This window comes from Dendrobates tinctorius, unplaced genomic scaffold (genome assembly GCF_039654945.1).
Source record: "Dendrobates tinctorius isolate UK_male_01 unplaced genomic scaffold, ASM3965494v1 ptg000058l, whole genome shotgun sequence".
NCBI lineage: Eukaryota > Metazoa > Chordata > Amphibia > Anura > Dendrobatidae > Dendrobates > Dendrobates tinctorius.
Genome location: NW_027361726.1, coordinates 5000891 through 5022783, shown reverse-complemented (window position 1 = coordinate 5022783; position 21893 = coordinate 5000891). Strand labels below are relative to the sequence as shown.

General features: G+C 47.2%; 1 protein-coding gene across 2 annotated transcripts; it reads right to left on the bottom strand.

Moving 5' to 3' along the window:
• Positions 1 to 1866: 1866 nt before the first annotated feature.
• SLC25A29 (solute carrier family 25 member 29) lies at positions 1867 to 19639 on the bottom strand. Of its 2 annotated transcripts, XM_073577965.1 has the most exons (4): positions 19326 to 19639; positions 9718 to 9761; positions 3898 to 3981; positions 1867 to 3435 (listed from the first exon to the last, which is right to left on the bottom strand). In XM_073577965.1, exons 1-4 carry the CDS (start codon positions 19357 to 19359, stop codon positions 2692 to 2694), a joined length of 906 nt encoding a protein of 301 aa, XP_073434066.1. In that variant the 5' UTR covers positions 19360 to 19639; the 3' UTR covers positions 1867 to 2691. The 2 variants fall into 2 exon arrangements, 1 of the variants encoding a protein (XP_073434066.1); XR_012232679.1 differs by lacking the exons at positions 1867 to 3435; positions 9718 to 9761; positions 19326 to 19639 and adding an exon at positions 4272 to 9709 and having other exon boundaries at positions 3909 to 3981.
• Between the last annotated feature and the right edge of the window lie 2254 nt (positions 19640 to 21893).

Here is a 21893-nt window from a genome sequence, read left to right as displayed (position 1 = left end):
ACAGGAATTACTTGATAGCTAGATTTATTAATACGTCAAATAGATCTAGGGCCTATTCTTAAGGGGAGAATAAGGCTGTGGGACCTGAACCTAGTCCTGACAGGTTCCCCGTTTGAACCCATTGAGTCAGCCCTAATAAGGTGCTTTCCATTAAAGTAGCCCTCCTGGTAGCATTAATATCTGCCCAAAGAGTGAGTGATATTCAAGCTATTTCTAAGCTACCACCATATACAAAGTTCTTAAGAGAATAGGGTTATCCTAAAAGCCAGATCCATCTTACTTGCCAAAGGTAGCCTCCAAATTCCATACACTTTAAAAACACATGGGCCATGCACACAGTGAACAAGTCTGTTGGACACTGTTCACAACACCAAAAGATTGAAACGCAGAAAAACATAGTATAATGTATAAAATACTCTTGTAAAAAAAACAGTAAACAGCACATCCTTTTAAAAAGATAACAAAACAGGGTATTTGGTTGATTTTTTTTTTTTTCTTTTTTACAAAAAATGTATACTAAGCCACTCTACCAAACGTCAAGGTAACCCATATCTGAGCAGTCCCTAACCAATGTAGTTAAAAGCCTGACCATGTGTATTGTACCTATATGAGAAGGATTCAGAAAGGTAATGTCCGATGTGGACATGCTATAGAAGACGGCTTATACGTGCACTGCCCATAGCCTGCAGGAAATGGTTCTCCCTTCCTAATCCTAAGAACCAAAAAGAAATAAAGCTTCACACACTTGATGATAGAAGGTGCCGGTTAGAGTACATGTCAGTCACTGATCCTTGGGAAAAGGATAATTCCTTATTTGCATCCTTCCAAGGGGCTAGAAAGGGTCTTAGGGTGTCAAGAAGCACTTTAGCTAGAGGGATTGGGGGAGGCTATATAGTTATCCTATACGTCAAGTGGCAAGACAGCACCAGAAGGTCTGAGAGCTCCCTCCACATGGACATGGCAGCATCCTGAGCGGAAAGATCAGAGAGCTCACTTAAGCAGATATGTAAGGCAGCTAGATGGTCTTCTCCTTCCACCTTTTATAAGCATTGTAGGCTGGATATGGGTGTCTCTTCCGATCTTGCCTTTGGGTTAAGGGAGCTTCAGTCTGTGTTCCCTCCCTAAGGAAATTCTCTCTAATTCTATTGTGGTGCTGTCATGGGAGATGGAATAAAGTTTTAGTTACTTACCGGTAACGGGATTTTTCGGAGCCCATGACCGCACCCTTATATTCCCTGCCTTCATGTGTGGGTGAGCACTACTTCCACTTGTAAGTATTACAATTGTGTAATCATCTGGTGTTTAGGTTTATTGTATGTTTTGCTGCCATTAACCATGGGCAGTCCGCTCATGCTCCATAATCCAACTGAAGGTGAGAGAAGGTGCCGCCCTTTTAGGTCTGTAGGTTTCCTATCCTTGAAGGGCGGAATCCATCTCTCTTGGTGCTGTCATGGGCTCCGAAAAATCCCGTTACTGGTGAACAACTAAGACTATTGCTGCCATTTGTATTCTGTTATGAAAAACGTGAACTGGGTTCATCAATGCTATAAAGTAAATTTACATGAGAAAGCAGAACAGCAGGCGACACTGGTTGATTGCTACAGGCAGCACTGAGTTTATGCTCATTACATCTGTACATTTGTGGAGTCTTATGTACAGACATATATATATACACACACACACACACGTACTGTATGGATGCGATCCCTCTATAAACCATATTGTGCTTTGGTTCAAACCCACTTGCCCTTGAGTGATGGTTGCAGCACTGCAGGCCAGGCTGTAGATGGTGCCACTACTTCCCAGCTTCTTACACAGTCCCATAAGTCAGTTATTCCCCTACTGATCACAAGACACATTCCAGCATCTGCTAGAAGAACTTTTATTTAACCCATTCCATACAGTAGTGACCCATTTGCTGCATTATTGGATGCACCCTACTGGCAACTTCTGTTTATGCTCAGCATTTTAAAAATGGTATAACCGTAGGGGTGCACATACTTTATATTGTACAGTAAATACATTTCAGCTTTAACTCCGTGAAATAAAATTGTATATATAAAAAAAAATAAATATTGACATTAAAAGCCTTTTACCGTCTTAAAGTTGCATTCACATACTCCATGGAACATACCGCATGTCCCATAGTCCATTCATTAGTCTGTATGTAACAAGCAGCCGGATCCATAGTTAAAACTTAAAGGTAATGAGGAATGGAAAGTTGCAAAAAGAAAAAATTTAAAAACCACTGCCACCTAGAGTTTAGGAGGTGGTAATGCACCCTTAAAACGGTTGCCAGTGACCATATAATTTCTGCAGTGGGCAGATCCTTCATTTTAAGAGCCCCCAGATCTGCCCTTCAAGGATGACTGTTTATTTCAGGTGATCATATATGACAAGTCCTCCCTTGTTATGGCTCTGTAATACATCTGGTATCGGCTTAGGACGTGAAGGTGGGTAGTTGCCCCTCCATCGAGTGCTCGTAATTTCTAAGAGAAATAATTTGAGAACCTCCAGAAGGATAACCCCCCACATCTTCTGCGGCTGTAGGGGAGCAACATATCCCAATAAGGCCACATTGTATAATACGATAGAGATGAACGCCTGCCTAAAATGCCTTTACACCAATTATTCACAGCCATTATGTACATACAATTCATAGAAAAATAGCTCTACATTGTTCGGCTACATTTACATGCTGGAAGGCTGCTGGATGGCCGGGCCGGTGTCACATTCCTTTATGGCATTTTCAGACCTCATATACATAAGGAACAAGGTGACGGTTGCGAATGTGGCGGCATTGACGGGAAAGGCTCTGAGCAATGTAGACGTCAGACCCCTGGTAAACACTCTCCAGCCTTCCACTTGGTAGCTCTTCCTGACACAGTCCAAAATGCCATTGTAGTTGTTGACCCCTCCAATGCCATCGGCTTGAAGCCTCGATTTGATCACATCGATTGGGTAAGTTGATAGCCAGGACACGATCCCCGACATCCCCCCGGCAAACAGCAGCTTAGGGATAATTAAACTGTCACTGATCTCACAGCCAAGATACCTGGTGAGATAGTCGTAGGTCAAGAAATAAAAACCAAAGCTTGGGGTCTCCCTGAGGAAGGTGGTGACCATGCCCCTGTTTATGCCCCGCAGTCCTTCTTTTCGGTGAATCTTAACCAAACAGTCCAAGGAATTCTTGTAGTTCTTGGATTTTGATTTGTATTCACCGGTTCCTTGGAGTTGCATCCTGGTCTTCGAGAGCTCCATGGGGCAGCAGATTACACACTGGATGGCGCCAGCGGCTGCTCCTGCAAGAAACTGGTTTAATGGTGTGTCGGAGCCGAGGTATCTCAAGGTGTTTCCTTGAACTCCAAAAACAAGTGCATTGATGAAGGTCAACCCCATCATTGGAGATCCAACTCCTTTGTAGAGTCCCCATGCCTATGAGAAAGCACAAATTATATCAAGTCATTAATGCAAGTTCCCAGGTGACAATTTGTATTTCATAGGTCAATGTCTACTGGTGACCATGGTGCTCTCGCCATCAAACAGCACCTTGTATATCAGCTTTTCATCCAAGTGTGACAAGGGAGGTTGAGATGCAACCATCCCTACCTTAGCTTTTGAGAAACATCTCTGAAGGACTATTCAGAGGGTAGCTTTAATGTCAAAAGTTTTTACTGGTGGTGGTCCGAGGGCCAAGTACTCCACCGATTGCAAAGGTGGAAGGACAAAAAGCGACCATCAGGGTGAGAATCTATTCTAAGTATTGATATGGGCATAAATCACTTTTTGACCAGTCGCTCAACCATCTGGCAGCTGTATAGTAGGGTAAATACAATATATGTAGCATACATCTCAAGACACAAGAGCAGCAAGTCAGAACGGTGACAAAACACTTACCGATTCCTGTTTGATGATGGACTGGAAGCAATGAATGGTCCCTCGATAAAGGGGTTTGGAAACACTCTGAACCTGCAACCGCACCTACAAGAAAGGACAACGGTGGTCATGAAAGGTCCTCACAGCACAGCGAGATTGTCATCACGTGTCACAAGTCAGCTGTCAGCGCAAGTTTTTTTTTGTTTTTTTTTTTATAATGGACATCGAACACAAAGCAGAGGCATGAGATGGAGCATGTGAGGAGCCAGTGGAAGGACTCGACAGCGAGAAAGGAGGGTGAAGAGAACAGGGGAGACAGCAGGACTCTGCATGAAGGTGGGAAGCAGGAAAAAAGATCAGCTATATGATAAAAATCACAGTGAAGTCATCCTTACACTGGGCAGGCTACAGCAGACTGGTCAGGTCTCGGAAGGGAAGATGCCAATCTCTGACTGCAGCCCCTATGGGCTTGTAGAAGGCAGAGGCTTGCTCAGAATGATTGATGGCTTTTCCTGGACCAGTTTGTAGCAAGGTCATGATGATGACTCCACACCTCTACGGATTGAGCAATGTCTCGTCTGTCCTCCATGCCAACTCAGCACTAATGACAGAAGCCAAATACAAGTATCCCAAATATTGGGCCAGGTTACACAACTAGACGATGGGCAGGGTCACATCAGATTTCATAATCGCCACGTCATGAGAGCTATGGAAACGCCATCTGCCACGTACGAGGATTGACTGGTGAAAATGCCTCAAAGGAAGATTCACAGATGTCCTTATAATATCAGAGTTCCCTCCATCAGCAGAGTGCTCTATAGTGGGCACCTTCCCATCACACAAGCCGGTGGTCTGCAGGGCCAGGAATACACACGTGTATCCTACAGGCACTATGGGGAGTGGCGCTGTGAACAGTTCTAAGCAGGGCTGTGGAGTCGGTAAGCCAAACCTGCGACTCCGACTCCTCAATTTCCCTTACACCGACTCCCACACATATTGCTTATATTTAAGTGAAAAATTTATTGTAGTACAATGTGACCATCAGACATTTAATCATTTTTATGATCCAATAATCAAGATGTTTAGATAGAACAGAATATATATTGGTGTACTACCCGGTTTTCATTCTTTTTGGTACAGATACGATATGGATAGACAGATATGGATATATAGATAGAGCAGATTTCTAATCTGCTTTTGCTATTGAAAACATTATCTATGAGCTCAAAAACCTTTCAGGTGATGCAGTTTTTTAAAAAGATGATCAGCTTTTGCAGCTGAAAAACATATCCTCAAAAAACACAGGAAAAACGTTGTGTGTGAATGTAGCCTTAGATCAGGAATAGAACAGCCATTTATAGGACATTTCATAACTTTCCCAAACTCCTATGAAAAAATATTCAGCACATCCTGCATTGAATTACTGTACCCAATTTATTATATATTTTAGGAGTCGGAGTCGGTCCATTTTATACCGACTCCACCAAAATGAGCACCGACTCCACGACTCCGACTCCACAGCCCTGGTTATAAGGCTGTTCCTTAAGTCATAGTCGCCCCCTTGTTTCTAATATTAGGATTGCCAATTAATTCAATGTTGCTGACTATGAGCAGCTCAGGATTCTGCGTCATTTCTGGAAGCCGCCCCGTCTCCCCGGGGAGCACAGCTGATCATCATCTGAGCTATGAGCAACCTGATAAAGTCATAGTGTGGGCTGTAAGGCTACCGGCAAGTGCATTTCAGTCCTGCAGCTGGAAATGACAAGAGTCACCTGCCAAAGCTTGAAATACATTATAATAGGCAATTTAGAGGTCCTGTGGCATCCATTGAGCAGGGATATAGATGTGGCCTGCATTCCCTTTCCTTTTGGCCTAACAGATACAGAGACAAATTCAAGATACTCTGTTGGGAGTAGTTGACATTACTGTATATGTTTCTAGGTGGCCACCTAGTGGCCAAGATGCAAGTTGCAGTCTGTCCAGGTAAAGGTACCAACAGGTATAAGTGGACACTTGCATGACACAGTGTCTGCCATGCAGGACACCCCTTGCATCTTATAGCCCTGGTATCAGTGCAGGACCCTTGGCATCTTCTAGCCCCTAGGACATTATGCCATGAAATCTGCTGTGACAGTAGTAATGCAGCTCTGTTTATAAAATCTTGGGAGCGCTGCATCTATAGAAAGTCCCACCGTATGGAGCCCGGATATCATTCCCCTTCTTAAAGGGAGTCCATCAGCCCAAGCAACAAGTATAAACCAAGCACATCGCCCTGTAGGGGGTACAGCTGCTGGATTAAATGGCATCTTTAGGGATCTAATCACTGCATCCATTCTGCAGTAACAGGAGCATAGGTGGATTATAATAAGGGCAATCTGGGCTACCGCCAGGGGCTAAGGCTCCCGAGGGCCCATGGCCAGATTGCCCTCACTGTGTCTTGTGTGCCACCATCAGTGGAGCACATATCCCAGCAGGGAACTCTCCTGGCGCCACTGCAGAATGGCAGTGCTGTTCCCGTCACCTCTGCTGTGCCAGTGTGATGACGTCATAAAATAGTGCTTTTTTTAAATGTGTTATATATTCTATGTAGGGGCTCGTACCGTATATAGGGGCCATTTGGGAGCTCATACTGTATATAGGAGGGCCACGTGGGGGCTCGTAATGTAAATAGGGTGTTGTCGGCATACTTAATTCTGCTCAATAAGTGATAAAAAGTTATTAATATTGAGCAGAATTAATTTTATTCTATTTGTTCAGCCTCCACAGTCATGTCCTCATGTAGCCCTTTGGGAAAGTTAATCCCCCCCGCTGTATTTTGTATAGTGCTGTACATAAGGGGGAAAATGTGCACGGTGCCATCTCTGATGTTTTTCCTCTACAGATGTGCTCCAGAGCACCCGTGTGTGACTCACATGATCTATCAGAGAGGATCATGTGACAAGTCAAGTGATACATCTGGCACCTGAGGGCCCCACGCCTTCTGAACTGCCCAGGACCAGGCTGCTCTTAGTCTGTCCCTAAACAGAAGTTTAAGCAAATATTGTAATTAGAGTGCTCAGCGCACTCTGGGTGTGGCCAATGGCGCGATGCCCCGCCCTTGTCACTGGTAAGCTCTGAACACTTGCATTAGGTCGGTGGTCACCCATTTAGAGGGAGGCTCCGATGGAGGCCCTGTGGGACTCATCACGGGGTGTCATTGGGAGCAATATGGATCCGCATCAGTTAGACGAGCACAGCAGCGCTCAGCTCCACGATGGGAAAATGGAAGAGGATTCTGCAGCAGCGCAGGGACTTTTTTTTTTGCATTGGAGGGGTTGTTGCAGTTTTTTTAAATCATCAATTCAAAGGTTATTTATATAAAAGGGGTTTTGCTGTTTGTTTTTTCTTTGGAGTCATATGAAGTGAGAAAAAGGGGGTGAAAGTGACCAGACACGGATCTTCCAGTTTACAGAAATTCCTGAAACATGGCCGAGGCAGGACGAGCATGCAGGAAAGCTGTAATAAACCGGAGGATGGGGATCCAAACTGGGCAGTAGACAGCAGCGGCAAATGAAGAGTTAAGACTATTTATTCGGGCAGAGCCGAGGAAATGGATCACAACTGGCGCAGAGGAAAATCAGCGCAGTCAGATGGCAGGAGTTTGGCCGCTATAACAAGTGCGCCACTTTCCTTTGCACCATTTTTCAGATATGTTCCAAAAATTACATGATTTCAGAAAAAGTCAGTTGGAGCAAAACAAGAATTCACCTGAGAAATACTTACTGGAGGGACGCTCTGCCCAGGGGGCTCAGCTACAATGAAGTAACACTATAGGCTTTCCCAGAGGAGATGAAAAGCAACACAGGTAACAAAATACAGAAACTTGAATTGGGGAGGGAGATTTTTTTTTTTTTTTTAAACAGAATTTGATAATTTCTTATATAGCAATCCCACAATATACCAGTATTGCCAGAATCACTTTCCTGGGTTGGATGGAGTTTATGGAAATCATAAGCAGCAAGGTAAATCCAAATCCAGAAGATGTCAACACCCACTCCCCCTGGTCTGACCACCGTGACCCCACTAATCACTATAGCGTTATACAGCAGCTTCACAACAACAACAAAAAAAAAAAAAAGTTTATATTTTTATGTGGAAGCTTACAGAGTTCACTATTCTAGTAGCCCATGGAGGTTACAGTAGCACCTCCAGTTTAACATTTGTCACCCCAAATTCCTAAATTTAAGAAAAAGGTCTTAAAACTTTCTAATATACTTCATGTAAAAGTTTTACTTTTACTGCTCTTGGATACTACACAAAGAAGCTGTGCCGTCAGTCATGTCCCATGTAAAAAATATAATATATATATATATATATATATATATATATATATATATATATACACACACACACACACACACACACTCACTGGCCACTTTATTAGGTACACCATGCTAGTAAGGGGTTGGACCCCCTTTTGCCTTCAGAACTGCCTCAATTCTTCGTGGCAGAGATTCAACAAGGTGCTGGAAGCATTCCTCAGAGATTTTGGACCATATTGACATGATGGCATCACACAGTTGGCGCAGATTTGTCGGCTGCACATCCCTGACGCGAATCTCCCGTTCCACCACATCCCAAAGATGCTCTATTGGATTGAGATCTGGTGACTGAGGAGGCCATTTGAGTACAGTAAACTCATTGTCATGTTCAAGAAACCAATCTGAGATGATTCGAGCTTTATGACATGGCGCATTATCCTGCTGAAAGTAGCCATCAGATGTTGGGTACATTGTGGTCATAAAGGGATGGACATGGTCAGCAACAATACTCAGGTAGGCTGTGGCGTTGCAACGATGCTCAATTGGTACCAAGGGGCCCAAAGAGTGCCCAGAAAAAATTCCCCACACCATGACACCACCACCACCAGCCTGAACCGTTGATACAAGGCAGGATGGATCCATGCTTTCATGTTGTTTACGCCAAATTCTGACCCTACCATCCGAATGTCGCAGCAGAAATCGAGACTCATCAGACCAGGCAACGTTTTTCCAATCTTCTACTGTCCAATTTCGATGAGCTTGTGCAAATTGTAGCCTCAGTTTCCTGTTCTTAGCTGAGAGGAGTGGTACCCAGTGTGGTCTTCTGCTGCTGTAGCCCATCTGCCTCAAAGTTCGACGCACTGTGCGTTCAGAGATGCTCTTCTGCCTACCTTGGTTGTAACGGGTGGCAATTTGAGTCACTGTTGCCTTTCTATCAGCTCGAACCAGTCTGCCCATTCTCCTCTGACCTCTGGCATCAACAAGGCATTTCCGGCCACAGAACTGCCGCTCACTGGATTTTTTTTCTTTTTCGGACCATTCTCTGTAAACCCTAGAGATGGTTGTGCGTGAAAATCCCAGTAGATCAGCAGTTTCTGAAATTCTCAGACCAGCCCTTCTGGCACCAACAATCATGCCACGTTCAAAGGCACTCAAATCACCTTTCTTCCCCATACTGATGCTCGGTTTGAACTGCAGGAGATTGTCTTGACCATGTCTACATGCCTAAATGCACTGAGTTGCCGCCATGTGATTGGCTGATTAGAAATTAAGTCTTAACACACAGTTGGACAGGTGTACCTAATAAAGTGGCCAGTGAGTGTATATATATACACACATACATATACACACACACACACACACACACACACACATATATATAACTCGGCAGACCATTCTAGACATTCGCTTGTTTCCCACAGGGATAAGCAGTGGCATTGTGGGATTGACATATACATATCAATCTCAAATGGCACCGCTTATCCCTGTGGGAAACAAATGTCTAGATATACACATACGTACAATCGTACAAGTTACCAACCTTTACTGTGTCAAATGGGTGTCCAACCAAAACACCAGCAGCACCTAAAAAAAAAAATAAAAAAAATAACTTAGGTTTATTTTATTCTAACAGCATGAAACATTCCCACTGCCAACGTTACATCCATTGGTCACATGACGAGACTTTCCAATACCCATGGTGCTGCAAGTGCTCTAGGACAGGGACATTACTATGTGCAGGTTTGCAGTGATTGGGGGGGGGGGGGGGGAGAATGGGTGGTGTTTTATTATGTACTAAAGCCACAAGAACCCCTTCTTCTACCAAAATTATACTTCTTAGATAGCAAGGGCCTGTTGCTTTTTGACCTCCAATTGCCCTCCGCACTGATACTTCAGCAGTAGTTAGTGTAATCGCTGGTCACGGTCGTACAAGGTTTATCCCTGTACAGAGATCCTCCTCATCTTCTGCCGAAAGGTGGACTAAAACTGGATTAAGAATAAAGCGTTCGCTACGCAGAAAATCAAGTCACATGGAGAACAGTCTAAACTGAAAATCTCCCAGATCCTCCTGCCATAAATTGATATAATTGTTGCGCAGAAGGTCTTACGACATTGACCAACTCCAGTGATCACGTTGAGGCTATACAAGATCAGCAGCCTTGAAAAAACCAAACGCTTTTCTTCCTGGATAATACAGCAACACCACAAAAATCCATCTACAGTCTTGTATTCTCCCATCACCCCCAACATAGGAGTAAAAGAAGGTCTATCAGCCCTTATAGAGAGCAGCAACATTCACCGGGGTCTTCAGGCTACTAAAGCTGCCTATAGGCTCCTCTATGAAGTGGCCAGGTAGATGGCCGTTAATGCCAGCTTCATTATATACATGCATGCGTTTTCAATGGGGAGCGTAAGGATACCTCCACTTGTGATAGCTGGTTGTGCGCAGCCAGCTTTAGGGGCATAACATCAGAAGGTTTGCCAAAAATCCTCCAATCCCTGGCCTGGTCTGCCCAACTTTCATCTACTGTCAGTGGACAGATCAGCCCTATTACCCCTTTCTGATGAATGAGACATGTACAATAAGAATTATAGGTTTACATGGATGAAACTGTCAGTGTGGACTCCACAGAGCAGGACAATGTGAAGGAAGCTGAAAAAGAGATCAAAGTCTAATCAAATGTAAACCCAGGTAGATTATAGATAAGAGGTCATTTAGAGTGAACCTACCCTATAGACATGGGATGCAGGATCATGTAACCACCAAGTCACCCTACCCAAACACAAAACCCTAAACAATCATTGACCTGTCTGACCAAACATGGACCCCTTCACCCAAGACACATCAGAACATTGCTTGTTCATCTTCACCAGTGATGGTTTGTCCTCGGCCAAGAAAGCTCCAAAAGGTCAAAAAGCTTTACTCAACCTCTGGAGGCCTGCAGACTGAGCACACGCAACCACTACCAATATGACCATACTGATCAAGCAAATGTTGGCACAACCATCTGGGGATCAAATATTCTCAAATCTAACATGAACCAAGTCCAACTGATGTGGGTTATGTGATACTTAACACCTACACTTTTGAAAGCAAGGATCAGTCTTACTGCCCATGAAGGATCCGTATCTCATCACCTCGCCTCACATCACTATTACGTCAGTGACTCGGGATCACATGGCAAGATCTCCCCACTTGTACCAATGTGCCATTCTGCATCCCCTAGGAGCACACAAGGTCAGATTGGTACAGTTTTACACAGACACCCCCTGTCCACATGGGCCCAGGAAAGCACAGGGAGAGGAGGTGGCACCATACTCCCCCACAACCCTGATGACAGGCCCCCTTCACTAGCTTCAGTGTAACAGAAGCTTACCAGCCCAGTACATCTGCCATCAGTTCCTAGTTGGATATAAGCCTGGTCTGTTAACGGGAGTCTATGGGGCCATAAACCAGCCCCGGGAGCATGGAAAGCTAAACTGAGAACTGGATGTGTAGATTAATGGATAGGGATAAAAGAGCAGCCCAAGGTTGAATTATATATTTTCGGTAATTGCCTTAAGGGCACACTAGACAATACACAATGGTGTGTGTGTGTGTGTGTGTGTGTGTGTGTGTGTGTGTGTGTGTGTGTGTGTGTGTGTGTGTGTGTGTGTGTGTGTGTGTATGTGTATATATATATATATATATATATATATATATATATATATATATATATATATATATATATATATATATACACATACATATACACACACGTCAGATATGAAAATACTGGGTATAGTACAAAAGCTATAAGCAGAATATGGGTCAGTTACTAGTAGATGAAATCCCTGGCTTGCAGAGGATGGACTGCCATATGGGAGGCTTGTGGTCCCCTCTGTTCCTTGACTTCTCCCCACACTATATGTCACTGCGATCTCACCAGAGAAAAAGCACTAGGCCAAGGCCATGCTTTACACAAACATTTATCCCCTCTGGGTCACTCCCCTCCTTCCCTCTGGGATGAGCCCACATCCCCTCCCCTCATGGTTCACAGCAAAGTCTCCCAAAACCTATGAGAGATAATTACTCCTTTCTAGATGGTCCTAGCACGGCCGTTCTGGCACCATCGGATCCTGCTGGGCCCCTGCTACGCAATAAGGCCAAACACAGCTGTGCTATCTGTTTCCTACTAGCAATTCTATGTATCTACCCACCCTGTGAGGCTATAATGGATCAAGACCCTGGAAAGCATTTGGTCCGGTCCAGAGATCTCAGAAAAATACATGATGTAACACTGAAGGAGGTTTTATAATCCCGTGCCTGATCGGATACAAATGCTTGACATGGAATTATGTCTCCACTATTCCTCTCACTGCTGATTACATTTTATCCCAAGTTTCCTTTAAATGTTCCCATTAATATTAATTCAGAATCAAACACATTGAGAAAAACATGAGTGGAAGTTGATCCGGCTAAATCGGAGATGCTATTTTTACACCATGATACCTTGTAAATGGAAAAAAGTCGTGACTGCCAGACTACGTGGGGTATCAGTGACATTAACCGTGAGGGCGCTGGATGGTGTGACAATATCCTTGCTGTGGGTGAAAAACATCAGATAGAGAATAGGATTACAAATCTGCCATTATGTATATAGAAAACTACAACCCCCAGCATGGCAAGTCAAGAAGACAATTCCAACATGCCCCACTGGTCAAGATCTATGGGGCTGTTGGATAAAGAGGAAACAAAAAAAAAAAAAAAAACCCCACCAGCAGAGAATAAATGGGACGGGGCGTTTTAGATACCCGCTCCGGGACCTCCACTGATACACAAAATATCTCTCCCAGATCAGTTAGAACTTCTGTTGGTAATATGACCAGATTCATAAGTTAGTGCTTCATGGTTCACAATGCATGGACAGGCACGGTCTCCTGTCGCGAGGCTGTAGAGTTCTGGTGGTCTGTGCATCACATACCGTACTTAAGAGTTTCGCCACATTCACACATGAAAGTTTCGCAGTCTACTTACATCCTAAACATCAACTCACAATATGACCAGAATCCAAGCCGAACGCCCATCTCCTAATTTTGTACATTTACGGCACATCCACAGAACATGCCATAAATCTGCAGTAGATGAGGATCCCCCGCCCCCCCGTTCAGGGCCCTGATGCGCATTTTTGTCAGTTGAGTTGGTGGTTGGAATTTCCATGCAAATTTATGGGAATTACGACCAACTGAAAGCTCACATTGGAGGCCTTATTCGAGATAAGTTTGTGGGTCCCATCAGTGGGGTCCTCATCGCTAAGACATGCCACAAGAGTGAGAGCTGGCTATACCCTCTAAAGTCCACACACACTGGGCCACAAGCAGCGGTAATGGCCACTCATCCTGCCCAAACCAGTCTACTCTGTGCTGATAATTGGATCCAACATTGATACCGCATCCCCAAGGCTGAGCCGATGGGACAAATGGCCCCACCAGTCCAAGCCAAGGAGACTCCGAGTCAGCACCCGTGTCTAGGACCTGAGAAATTCCCCTACTAAAATCCCACTGCACACAGTCATAGCTTATATCTATCCTTTCTACCTGTCGGTGACGGTAACCCATCACTGCTCATTTTTATGTTCCATCTTTGCCATGAGATCTAATGCAGGCACTCCATGAAATGTTAATCTATCCTTACAAGAACTAGGATTCCAAGAAGGTGCAGGCACAGACAAGACACTGCGACCTCAAGTACACCCGGAGTGGAGCAGAAATAGGCACGTGGCGCAGATTCCATGCGTCATCTGACATGTAGCCAAGAGGTGCGATTGGTCTCTTTGGGGGTGTGAGCGACATGCAAGTCCCAGGGATCTCCACATTTATCCCCGAGACCAGCAGAGCGTAAACAAACGGGTTTAGCAAGTCATGAGCTCAACACTGGAAGACAGGCTGACATGTGTTAATGGAGATTTTGCCTGGGAAAAATGCAAAATACAAGCTTACCATTCAATGTGGAGAACCACAAATAGCAGGAATGCAAGTGTCCTGGGGCCAAACAGCTGGCACATTATTACAGGAGCACTGGTCTTAGGGGTCTGGCCATAAGGGGGGGGATGCACTCAACAACATGTTCTTTACAAGGTATTGCAATACCCATGCATCTGCAATATGGCAGTCCTGGGGATTTGCAGAGGGATCACATTTTTGGAGCCCACAGTGGACGTTGGGGATCCCTGTTTGTGTGGCTACTGTTGACCACCATCAATACAAGATTGGTGTCAACCATTGTGTCAAAAATCCGACATCTCTCGACAGGTGCTTCATACTGCAGCCATGATGGATGTTCTAGGATTTTTTTTTTTTGAGCTGCAGATTATCTACATCATTGTGTTTGTAACAAAGCCTGTTACCCCGAAAAAAGTCAGTTTACAAAGTGCTAATCAGGGGGCCAAGTCAAAGACTGTCCACTACAAGTAGTTGACAACCCAAGATTGAACAGAACTCACTCCATGAATAAGACTCCACAGCCAAAGCTTACCCAACTTCTTCATTAGCACTAGGTGGGCAGGGGGAAAATAAAAATCACTAGTGGGCCTACTGCCCATTTAGACACTCCCCGTCTCTGGTACCTTGAAAGATCGAGGCTACCTGCACTTGTATGTCCCACATGGGCCGAGGCAGGCCAGTAAATAAGCACCTATACCAAACACATTTTACAGGCATTTTTAGCCATTCAGGCAGACAAACAATCTGTTTACAGGAACCCCGGGGGGCTTTCACACTATTCCCCCCCCCCCCCGCCCCGTGTACAGTACCGAGCCTGGGTGCACTCATCATTACATACTGGAACGCACGTAATCCACACGACTCCATAACATTATCAAAGCCAAATCCCAAGAATTATCAAAAGCAAAACAGCTCAATTTAACACATGCTTGACCAAAAAGAAAATCACAAACAAAAAAAACCCCACACTCCTTATTACAATTTAGCTAATTGGGGCAGAAGTGCTGGAGGAAATCTGCAAGTTCAAAAATGCACCAGATACGCACCATGGGAATTGAGCCTTAGGGTTGGGTCTACAAGACGCCGGCGCAGAGTTCTCCCAAGTTAAACTACTTCAGGAAACCTTAGGTGGTCATTTTTTGAGAGACATCACTGGCGGTTTTGCTGTCGTCCTTGCGGCGACTCCATCACGGGCGTCTTACTCTATACTGTGAGGAATGAACACGTCACGTCTCACCGCTGCAGGGTTTCCAAACCTCGAAGCCGCTAATAATAGACATAAGACAGGACCCGTGCACAGCTGAGTGGATTTCACATTGTTGTCATCCACGTTCCTTTTACCTTTGTAGGTGGATTTATGTGTGGAATTTGTCTGAATGAGACGCGTGGTACACGAAGCCTTAGGGTTGGGGCGAGGTCTTCATGAGGAGTTTCTTCCAAACGAAAAATAAATTAAAAACGGAGCCAAACTCACTGAGCAAGACTGAAAAGTGACCATCCAGGTTACAGTGGAGGGTACTGGGCAACGTCCGGTTATCTCACATCTCGGCTGACTTTCCACAATCTGGCGATTTCCACTTTCCAGCAGCCGCTTCCTCCACCGGTCACCTAAAGACATCTCAGGAATTGCACACAGATTACAGCCCATCTTTCCATTTACATACTTGCATTACCGGTTTTGTTTTTTGTCCCATCTTTAGCATGATGACTAGTCTTGAACACAAACTGCCTTAGGGAAAAATTGTGCAAGTTTCCAACTTCTCATCTGCTGCAGGAGTGAATGAACATGTCCATCCACAGCCTGGAGCTCTATAGAGTGGGGAGGGCTGATTACACAGGGAAAGTCAGCGACTGAGCGGGGCACAGAGGACAGAGGGCTCAATCAATGAGGGTCGATACAGACACAAGGCCACGTTCTCTACGGGGAGACAAAGAGCACTTCACCCCATAACAAACCATAGTTATTATTAGAAAAGAGAAAATCCTGATAAAAAGAATTCACATTTATGACAATTGCCAGCAGCTATGGGGCCGTTATTTCATCAGTGTCACCCAGATCTCCAGTGATCACAAAGACTCCACCAAAATCACCTGGACCTGGTGACAATTCTAAACCTAGTGGAAGGAATAGAAAAGTTAGATGATGGCACCAAGACATTATCCTGGACCAGCAAGAACAGACTCAAACTCAGCGAGATCTCATACCCTCCTGCTCTTGGTCCCCAATGCAAACTTGGACCTGGCCCCAGCATGTTGGTTAGATGTATGGGCTATTCTGAACCCCATGGAGACAGGCATGTTTTTGTCTACTTGGTATTGGAGCTTACAGGTCCCAGTGCTGATCTACACGTCAGCTGAATGTGTGTTGTCTGAGGATGTAAATACAGCTGATGTAGGCAATGGGGTCCCCCTCCCCAATGCAAAGTATGTGAAAGGGCCATCACCTATGAGATGTTTAAAACTGGCCCATTATCTGGCAGACCCTCAAGGCTAGATTTCTCCTTCGTGTGATGAACACAGGAAGTGATTTTTTCCCCCTTTGCAAAGTGAAGTTCTATTCTGAGTGTCAATCCCCCAGACATCTGCTCCCCAATATGCAGTAAGGGCTCATTCAGACATCAGATTCTCATGATTAGCACTTGATCCTATTTTTCTCCATGGGATCCTTCACGTCTGTATTTTTGCAAACCAAGAACTCTGCACCAACTTGTTTGATTTTGATCTGACTCACAGACCAAACTTTTCACTGACTGATAGGAGAAGCTTGAAAAACAGTTTTGTTTTTTTATTTTTCACATACAATATGAACCACTTATGGCAAAAACTGACGACTAAACAGTGCAAGAAAAATCACTGATGTCACAGCGACAGTTTGCATGGAGCAGACGTTCTACAAGCACCATGCTCAGTTCTAATCCAAGAACATGGAGAGCTCCAGAATGAAATATTACTGCACTGGCATCTACCTACAACCACTCCGTCACTTCCGCAGAACGCCATACAAAGGGGCAGCTTCTACTGCAGGACTCAGAGGTGTAAACGATTCAGAATGACAGTGGCTGTCTTAACAATCTCTACACCCAAGAAAAATTACATTATATACAGTGTCCCAGATCAGGGCATTGCCAAGACATGTAACAAGAGACACGGGCACATGTGAAAACCCAATTGTCATGCAGATACCACCTCTTGGGCTTGCTGCCCATCTGATACCATGAGCAGGAGCACATTCATATATACTGGAGAGGAGGACACAGCTAAAGGAGAACGCAGGAGGAACCCAAATCCTCCAGTTCTGGGAATGAGAAATGTTCTTCACTGATGTCACCTCCTCGCTGCTGGTGCAACAGCTTTTGCCTCATTGTGTGTAGTGGAAGCAGCGAGCGCAGGCAGCAAACGACCCCATTGTTCACCTCTAAAAGCGTTTCACAAATACACTTTGCTAATCCACACTGCAGCAGATTGCATGGGGAAGGACACGAGAGCTGTAGGTGATTCACACTGACAGCTGCCCATAATCCTGCACCATGTACAGAATATATGCATTATATGACATTTATAGAACATGGGGCCTCCTCCTGTGAATCTTCTCCCAGATCTCCTAAGAAATGATCCCACCCTATGCGGAGATCCCTCAAAACTGATTAATCACAAGCAGGTCCTTGGCATGTACATTTCCCAGTGGATTTCTCCTGCCTTCAGGTGCAGACAGAAGCAGCGGAGGGTCCCTATGCAAGAACTGCATGTGGAACCGTACACACCAAGTCATCACCAGTTTTACCCTACATCCCATCCAAGGCCTCATTCACACATCAGTATTTGTTTGCCAAAATCGGGAGTGGAACTTCGGCCAGGTTCACATTGCATTAATGCAGTCCGTTCAACACAAAGCGTTGGCACTCCGAGCCGCGATCGCACTAGCGCAGATGCTTCATCGGCCCTAGCAGTGACGGACCCTCGGACGCTGCAGACTGCGTCCGGGGGTCCGTCACAGAATGACGGCACATTGCTAGTCATGACATGCGTTAGTGATGCGCTCGTCTATAGCAGTGTATGGGTGTGTTAACCGCACCCCTTACCACAATGCCAACTATAATTGGAAAATTGACACCTGTCCTGAGTTTTGTAGACACTAAATCCTAGCAGTCAGCAGAAAGCTGTTACCTGGTGACCTAGGACCCTTATCTATGGGACACCAGAGTAGTTGCACAGGTCTCATCCCATTCCTATACACTGAGTGCATTTTGGAGCAACACTCCGGCTACAATGAGATTTTCTGCACCCATTAAGTAGGTTACTTGCATTTTTTCAAGGATACGCAAGATAAAAAAAAAAAGCTCGTTGTGGGAACATGGCCTTAGATTCTTCCCTATGTACTAATGCCACGCAGCCCCACCCCCCCCACTACATAATGGATGCGCCCCCTGTCACAGGTCGACCTGCTGCATTCTCTCCCTCTATATTTTATACATGAGTCAATATGTACATTATGATGGATACAATGTATCAATATGTAGCAGCTGCATTCTATGGGGAAAAGCCTGTAAATCCAAGGCTTCGTTTCTAGCCATGAACACAGCAATAATCAAAATAAAGCCAGATTATCAGCGGTGTCCACCATGCAACCTCCCCCGTCAGGATCATTATTGGCCAGGCTTTAGATTGTATATGCATTTCTGTAGATGCTACAATAAATCCATCTCTAAATGGGACCTGGGGGTAAGACAGAAAGGGACATATACATGGAACAGGGCGGCAAATGGATCATTTAGGCCATGGGCACACGTTGTGGAAGGTGCTGCGGATTTGGAAAAATCTGCAGCTCAAAAGACCTGCGGTTTACCTGCGGATTAGTCGGCGGTTTTCCCCTGCGGTTTGACACCTGGACAATGGAGCAGGTGTAAAACCGCTGCGGATTCCGCACAAAGAAGTGACATGCTGCGGATCTGAAACTGCAGCAAATCCGCGTGGAAAAATCCACATCATGTGCACTGCGTTTTTTTAATTTCCATTGAATACAATGGTACTGTACAACGCAGCAGAATCTACGACATGTGCACATGGCCTTACACACCAGGTGAAAGGCTAGATCATAAGAAAGCAGCAGATGGTGGATGGCAAATGGAGGGCACGAAGATTTATAGCGATGACTGATGCAAGCCTCACCTCCTGCGCATCCAGCCAGGAAATCCAGCGCCATTCCTCCCAGGGTGGATGCAAATGCTACAGAGTGTCTAGTGTCAGCCGCTCCACGATGCCAGCCCTGGGTGCCCTCAGCGGATGGTAAGGACAAGTAGTAGTGAGGGCAGGACGCCTACAGGGGGTGATAGTGCGTCTCAGGTACCAGCAGCTGCTTCCCTGCACTGATAGCTTGTAGCAACAGAATAATGCCGCTGCTGCCGATCACCCTGCGCCTCCTCCGCCGGCCGCACCGCTCTGCGCCTGCCGCACTCCAGTCCTTTCTATCGCAGTCGCCGCCCAACAAGGTGCAAATACCTTATTTAGGAGCTGCGTCCTGTCCAATCAGCGCTGGAGGAAGGGACAACACCCCCAGCCCATGCTCCTTGACACGCCCACCTGAGGAGGGGGAGGGGTGGAGCTCAGAGCATCATCCATATGAATGAGTCACTGGCCGGCGGCCTGGCGGAGCAGAGAGGAGTGTGTGCCAGTGCCTGCCTACCAACAGTCAGTGGCGGGGCAGAGAGGAGTGTGTGCCTGCCTGCCCAGAGTCAGTGGTGGGGCAGAGAGGAGTGTGTGCCAGTGCCTGCCTGCCCAGAGTCAGTGGTGGGGCAGAGAGGAGTGTGTGCCAGTGCCTGCCTCCCCAGAGTCAGTGGCGGAGCAGAGAGGAGTGTGTGCCAGTGCCTGCCTGCCCAGAGTCAGTGGCGGGGCAGAGAGGAGTGTGTGCCAGTGCCTGCCTCCCCAGAGTCAGTGGCGGAGCAGAGAGGAGTGTGTGCCAGTGTCTGCCTGCCCAGAGTCAGTGGCGGAGCAGAGAGGAGTGTGTGCCAGTGCCTGCCTGCCCAGAGTCAGGGGCGGAGCAGAGTGGAGTGTGTGCCTGCCTGCCCAGAGTCAGTGGTGGGGCAGAGGCGTGTGTAACAGTGCCTGCCTGCCCAGAGTCAGTGGTGGGGAAGAGAGGAGTGTGTGCCTGCCTGCCCAGAATCAGTGGTGGGGCAGAAAGGAGTGTGTGCCAGTGCCTGCCTGCCCAGAGTCAGTGGCGGGGCAGAGAGGAGTGTGTGCCTGCCTGCCCAGAGTCAGTGGTGGGGCAGAGGAGTGTGTGCCAGTGCCTGCCTGCCCAGAGTCAGTGGTGGGAAGAGGCGTGTGTAACAGTGCCTGCCTGCCCAGAGTCAGTGGCGGGGCAGAGAGGAGTGTGTGCCTGCCTGCCCAGAGTCAGTGGTGGGGCAGAAAGGAGTGTGTGCCTGCCTGCCTGCCCAGAGTCAGTGGCGGAGCAGAGAGGAGTGTGTGCCAGTGTCTGCGTGCCCAGAGTCAGTGGCGGAGCAGAGAGGAGTGTGTGCCAGTGCCTGCCTGCCCAGAGTCAGGGGCGGAGCAGAGTGGAGTGTGTGCCTGCCTGCCCAGAGTCAGTGGTGGGGCAGAGGCGTGTGTAACAGTGCCTGCCTGCCCAGAGTCAGTGGTGGGGAAGAGAGGAGTGTGTGCCTGCCTGCCCAGAATCAGTGGTGGGGCAGAAAGGAGTGTGTGCCAGTGCCTGCCTGCCCAGAGTCAGTGGCGGGGCAGAGAGGAGTGTGTGCCTGCCTGCCCAGAGTCAGTGGTGGGGCAGAAAGGAGTGTGTGCCTGCCTGCCCAGAGTCAGTGGTGGGGCAGAGAGGAGTGTGCGCCAGTGCCTGCCTGCCAATAGTCAGTGGCGGGGCAGAGAGGAGTGTGTGCCTGCCTGCCCAGAGTCAGTGGTGGGGCAGAGAGGAGTGTGTGCCAGTGCCTGCCTGCCCAGAGTCAGTGGTGGGGCAGAGAGTAGTGTGTGCCAGTGCCTGCCTGCCCAGAGTCGGTGGCGGAGCAGAGAGGAGTGTGTGCCAGTGCCTGCCTGCCCAGAGTCAGGGGCGGAGCAGAGAGGAGTGTGTGCCTGCCTGCCCAGAGTCAGTGGTGGGGCAGAGGCATGTGTAACAGTGCCTGCCTGCCCAGAGTCAGTGGCGGGGCAGAGAGGAGTGTGTGCCTGCCTGCCCAGAGTCAGTGGTAGGGCAGAAAGGAGTGTGTGCCTGCGCCTGCCTGCCCAGAGTCAGTGGTGGGGCAGAGAGGAGTGTGTGTCAGTGCCTGCCTGCCCAGAGTCAGTGGTGGGGCAGAGGCGTGTGTAACAGTGCCTGCCTGCCCAGAGTCAGTGGTGGGGAAGAGAGGAGTGTGTGCCTGCCTGCCCAGAATCAGTGGTGGGGCAGAAAGGAGTGTGTGCCAGTGCCTGCCTGCCCAGAGTCAGTGGCGGGGCAGAGAGGAGTGTGTGCCAGTGCCTGCCTCCCCAGAGTCAGTGGCGGAGCAGAGAGGAGTGTGTGCCAGTGTCTGCCTGCCCAGAGTCAGTGGCGGAGCAGAGAGGAGTGTGTGCCAGTGCCTGCCTGCCCAGAGTCAGGGGCGGAGCAGAGTGGAGTGTGTGCCTGCCTGCCCAGAGTCAGTGGTGGGGCAGAGGCGTGTGTAACAGTGCCTGCCTGCCCAGAGTCAGTGGTGGGGAAGAGAGGAGTGTGTGCCTGCCTGCCCAGAATCAGTGGTGGGGCAGAAAGGAGTGTGTGCCAGTGCCTGCCTGCCCAGA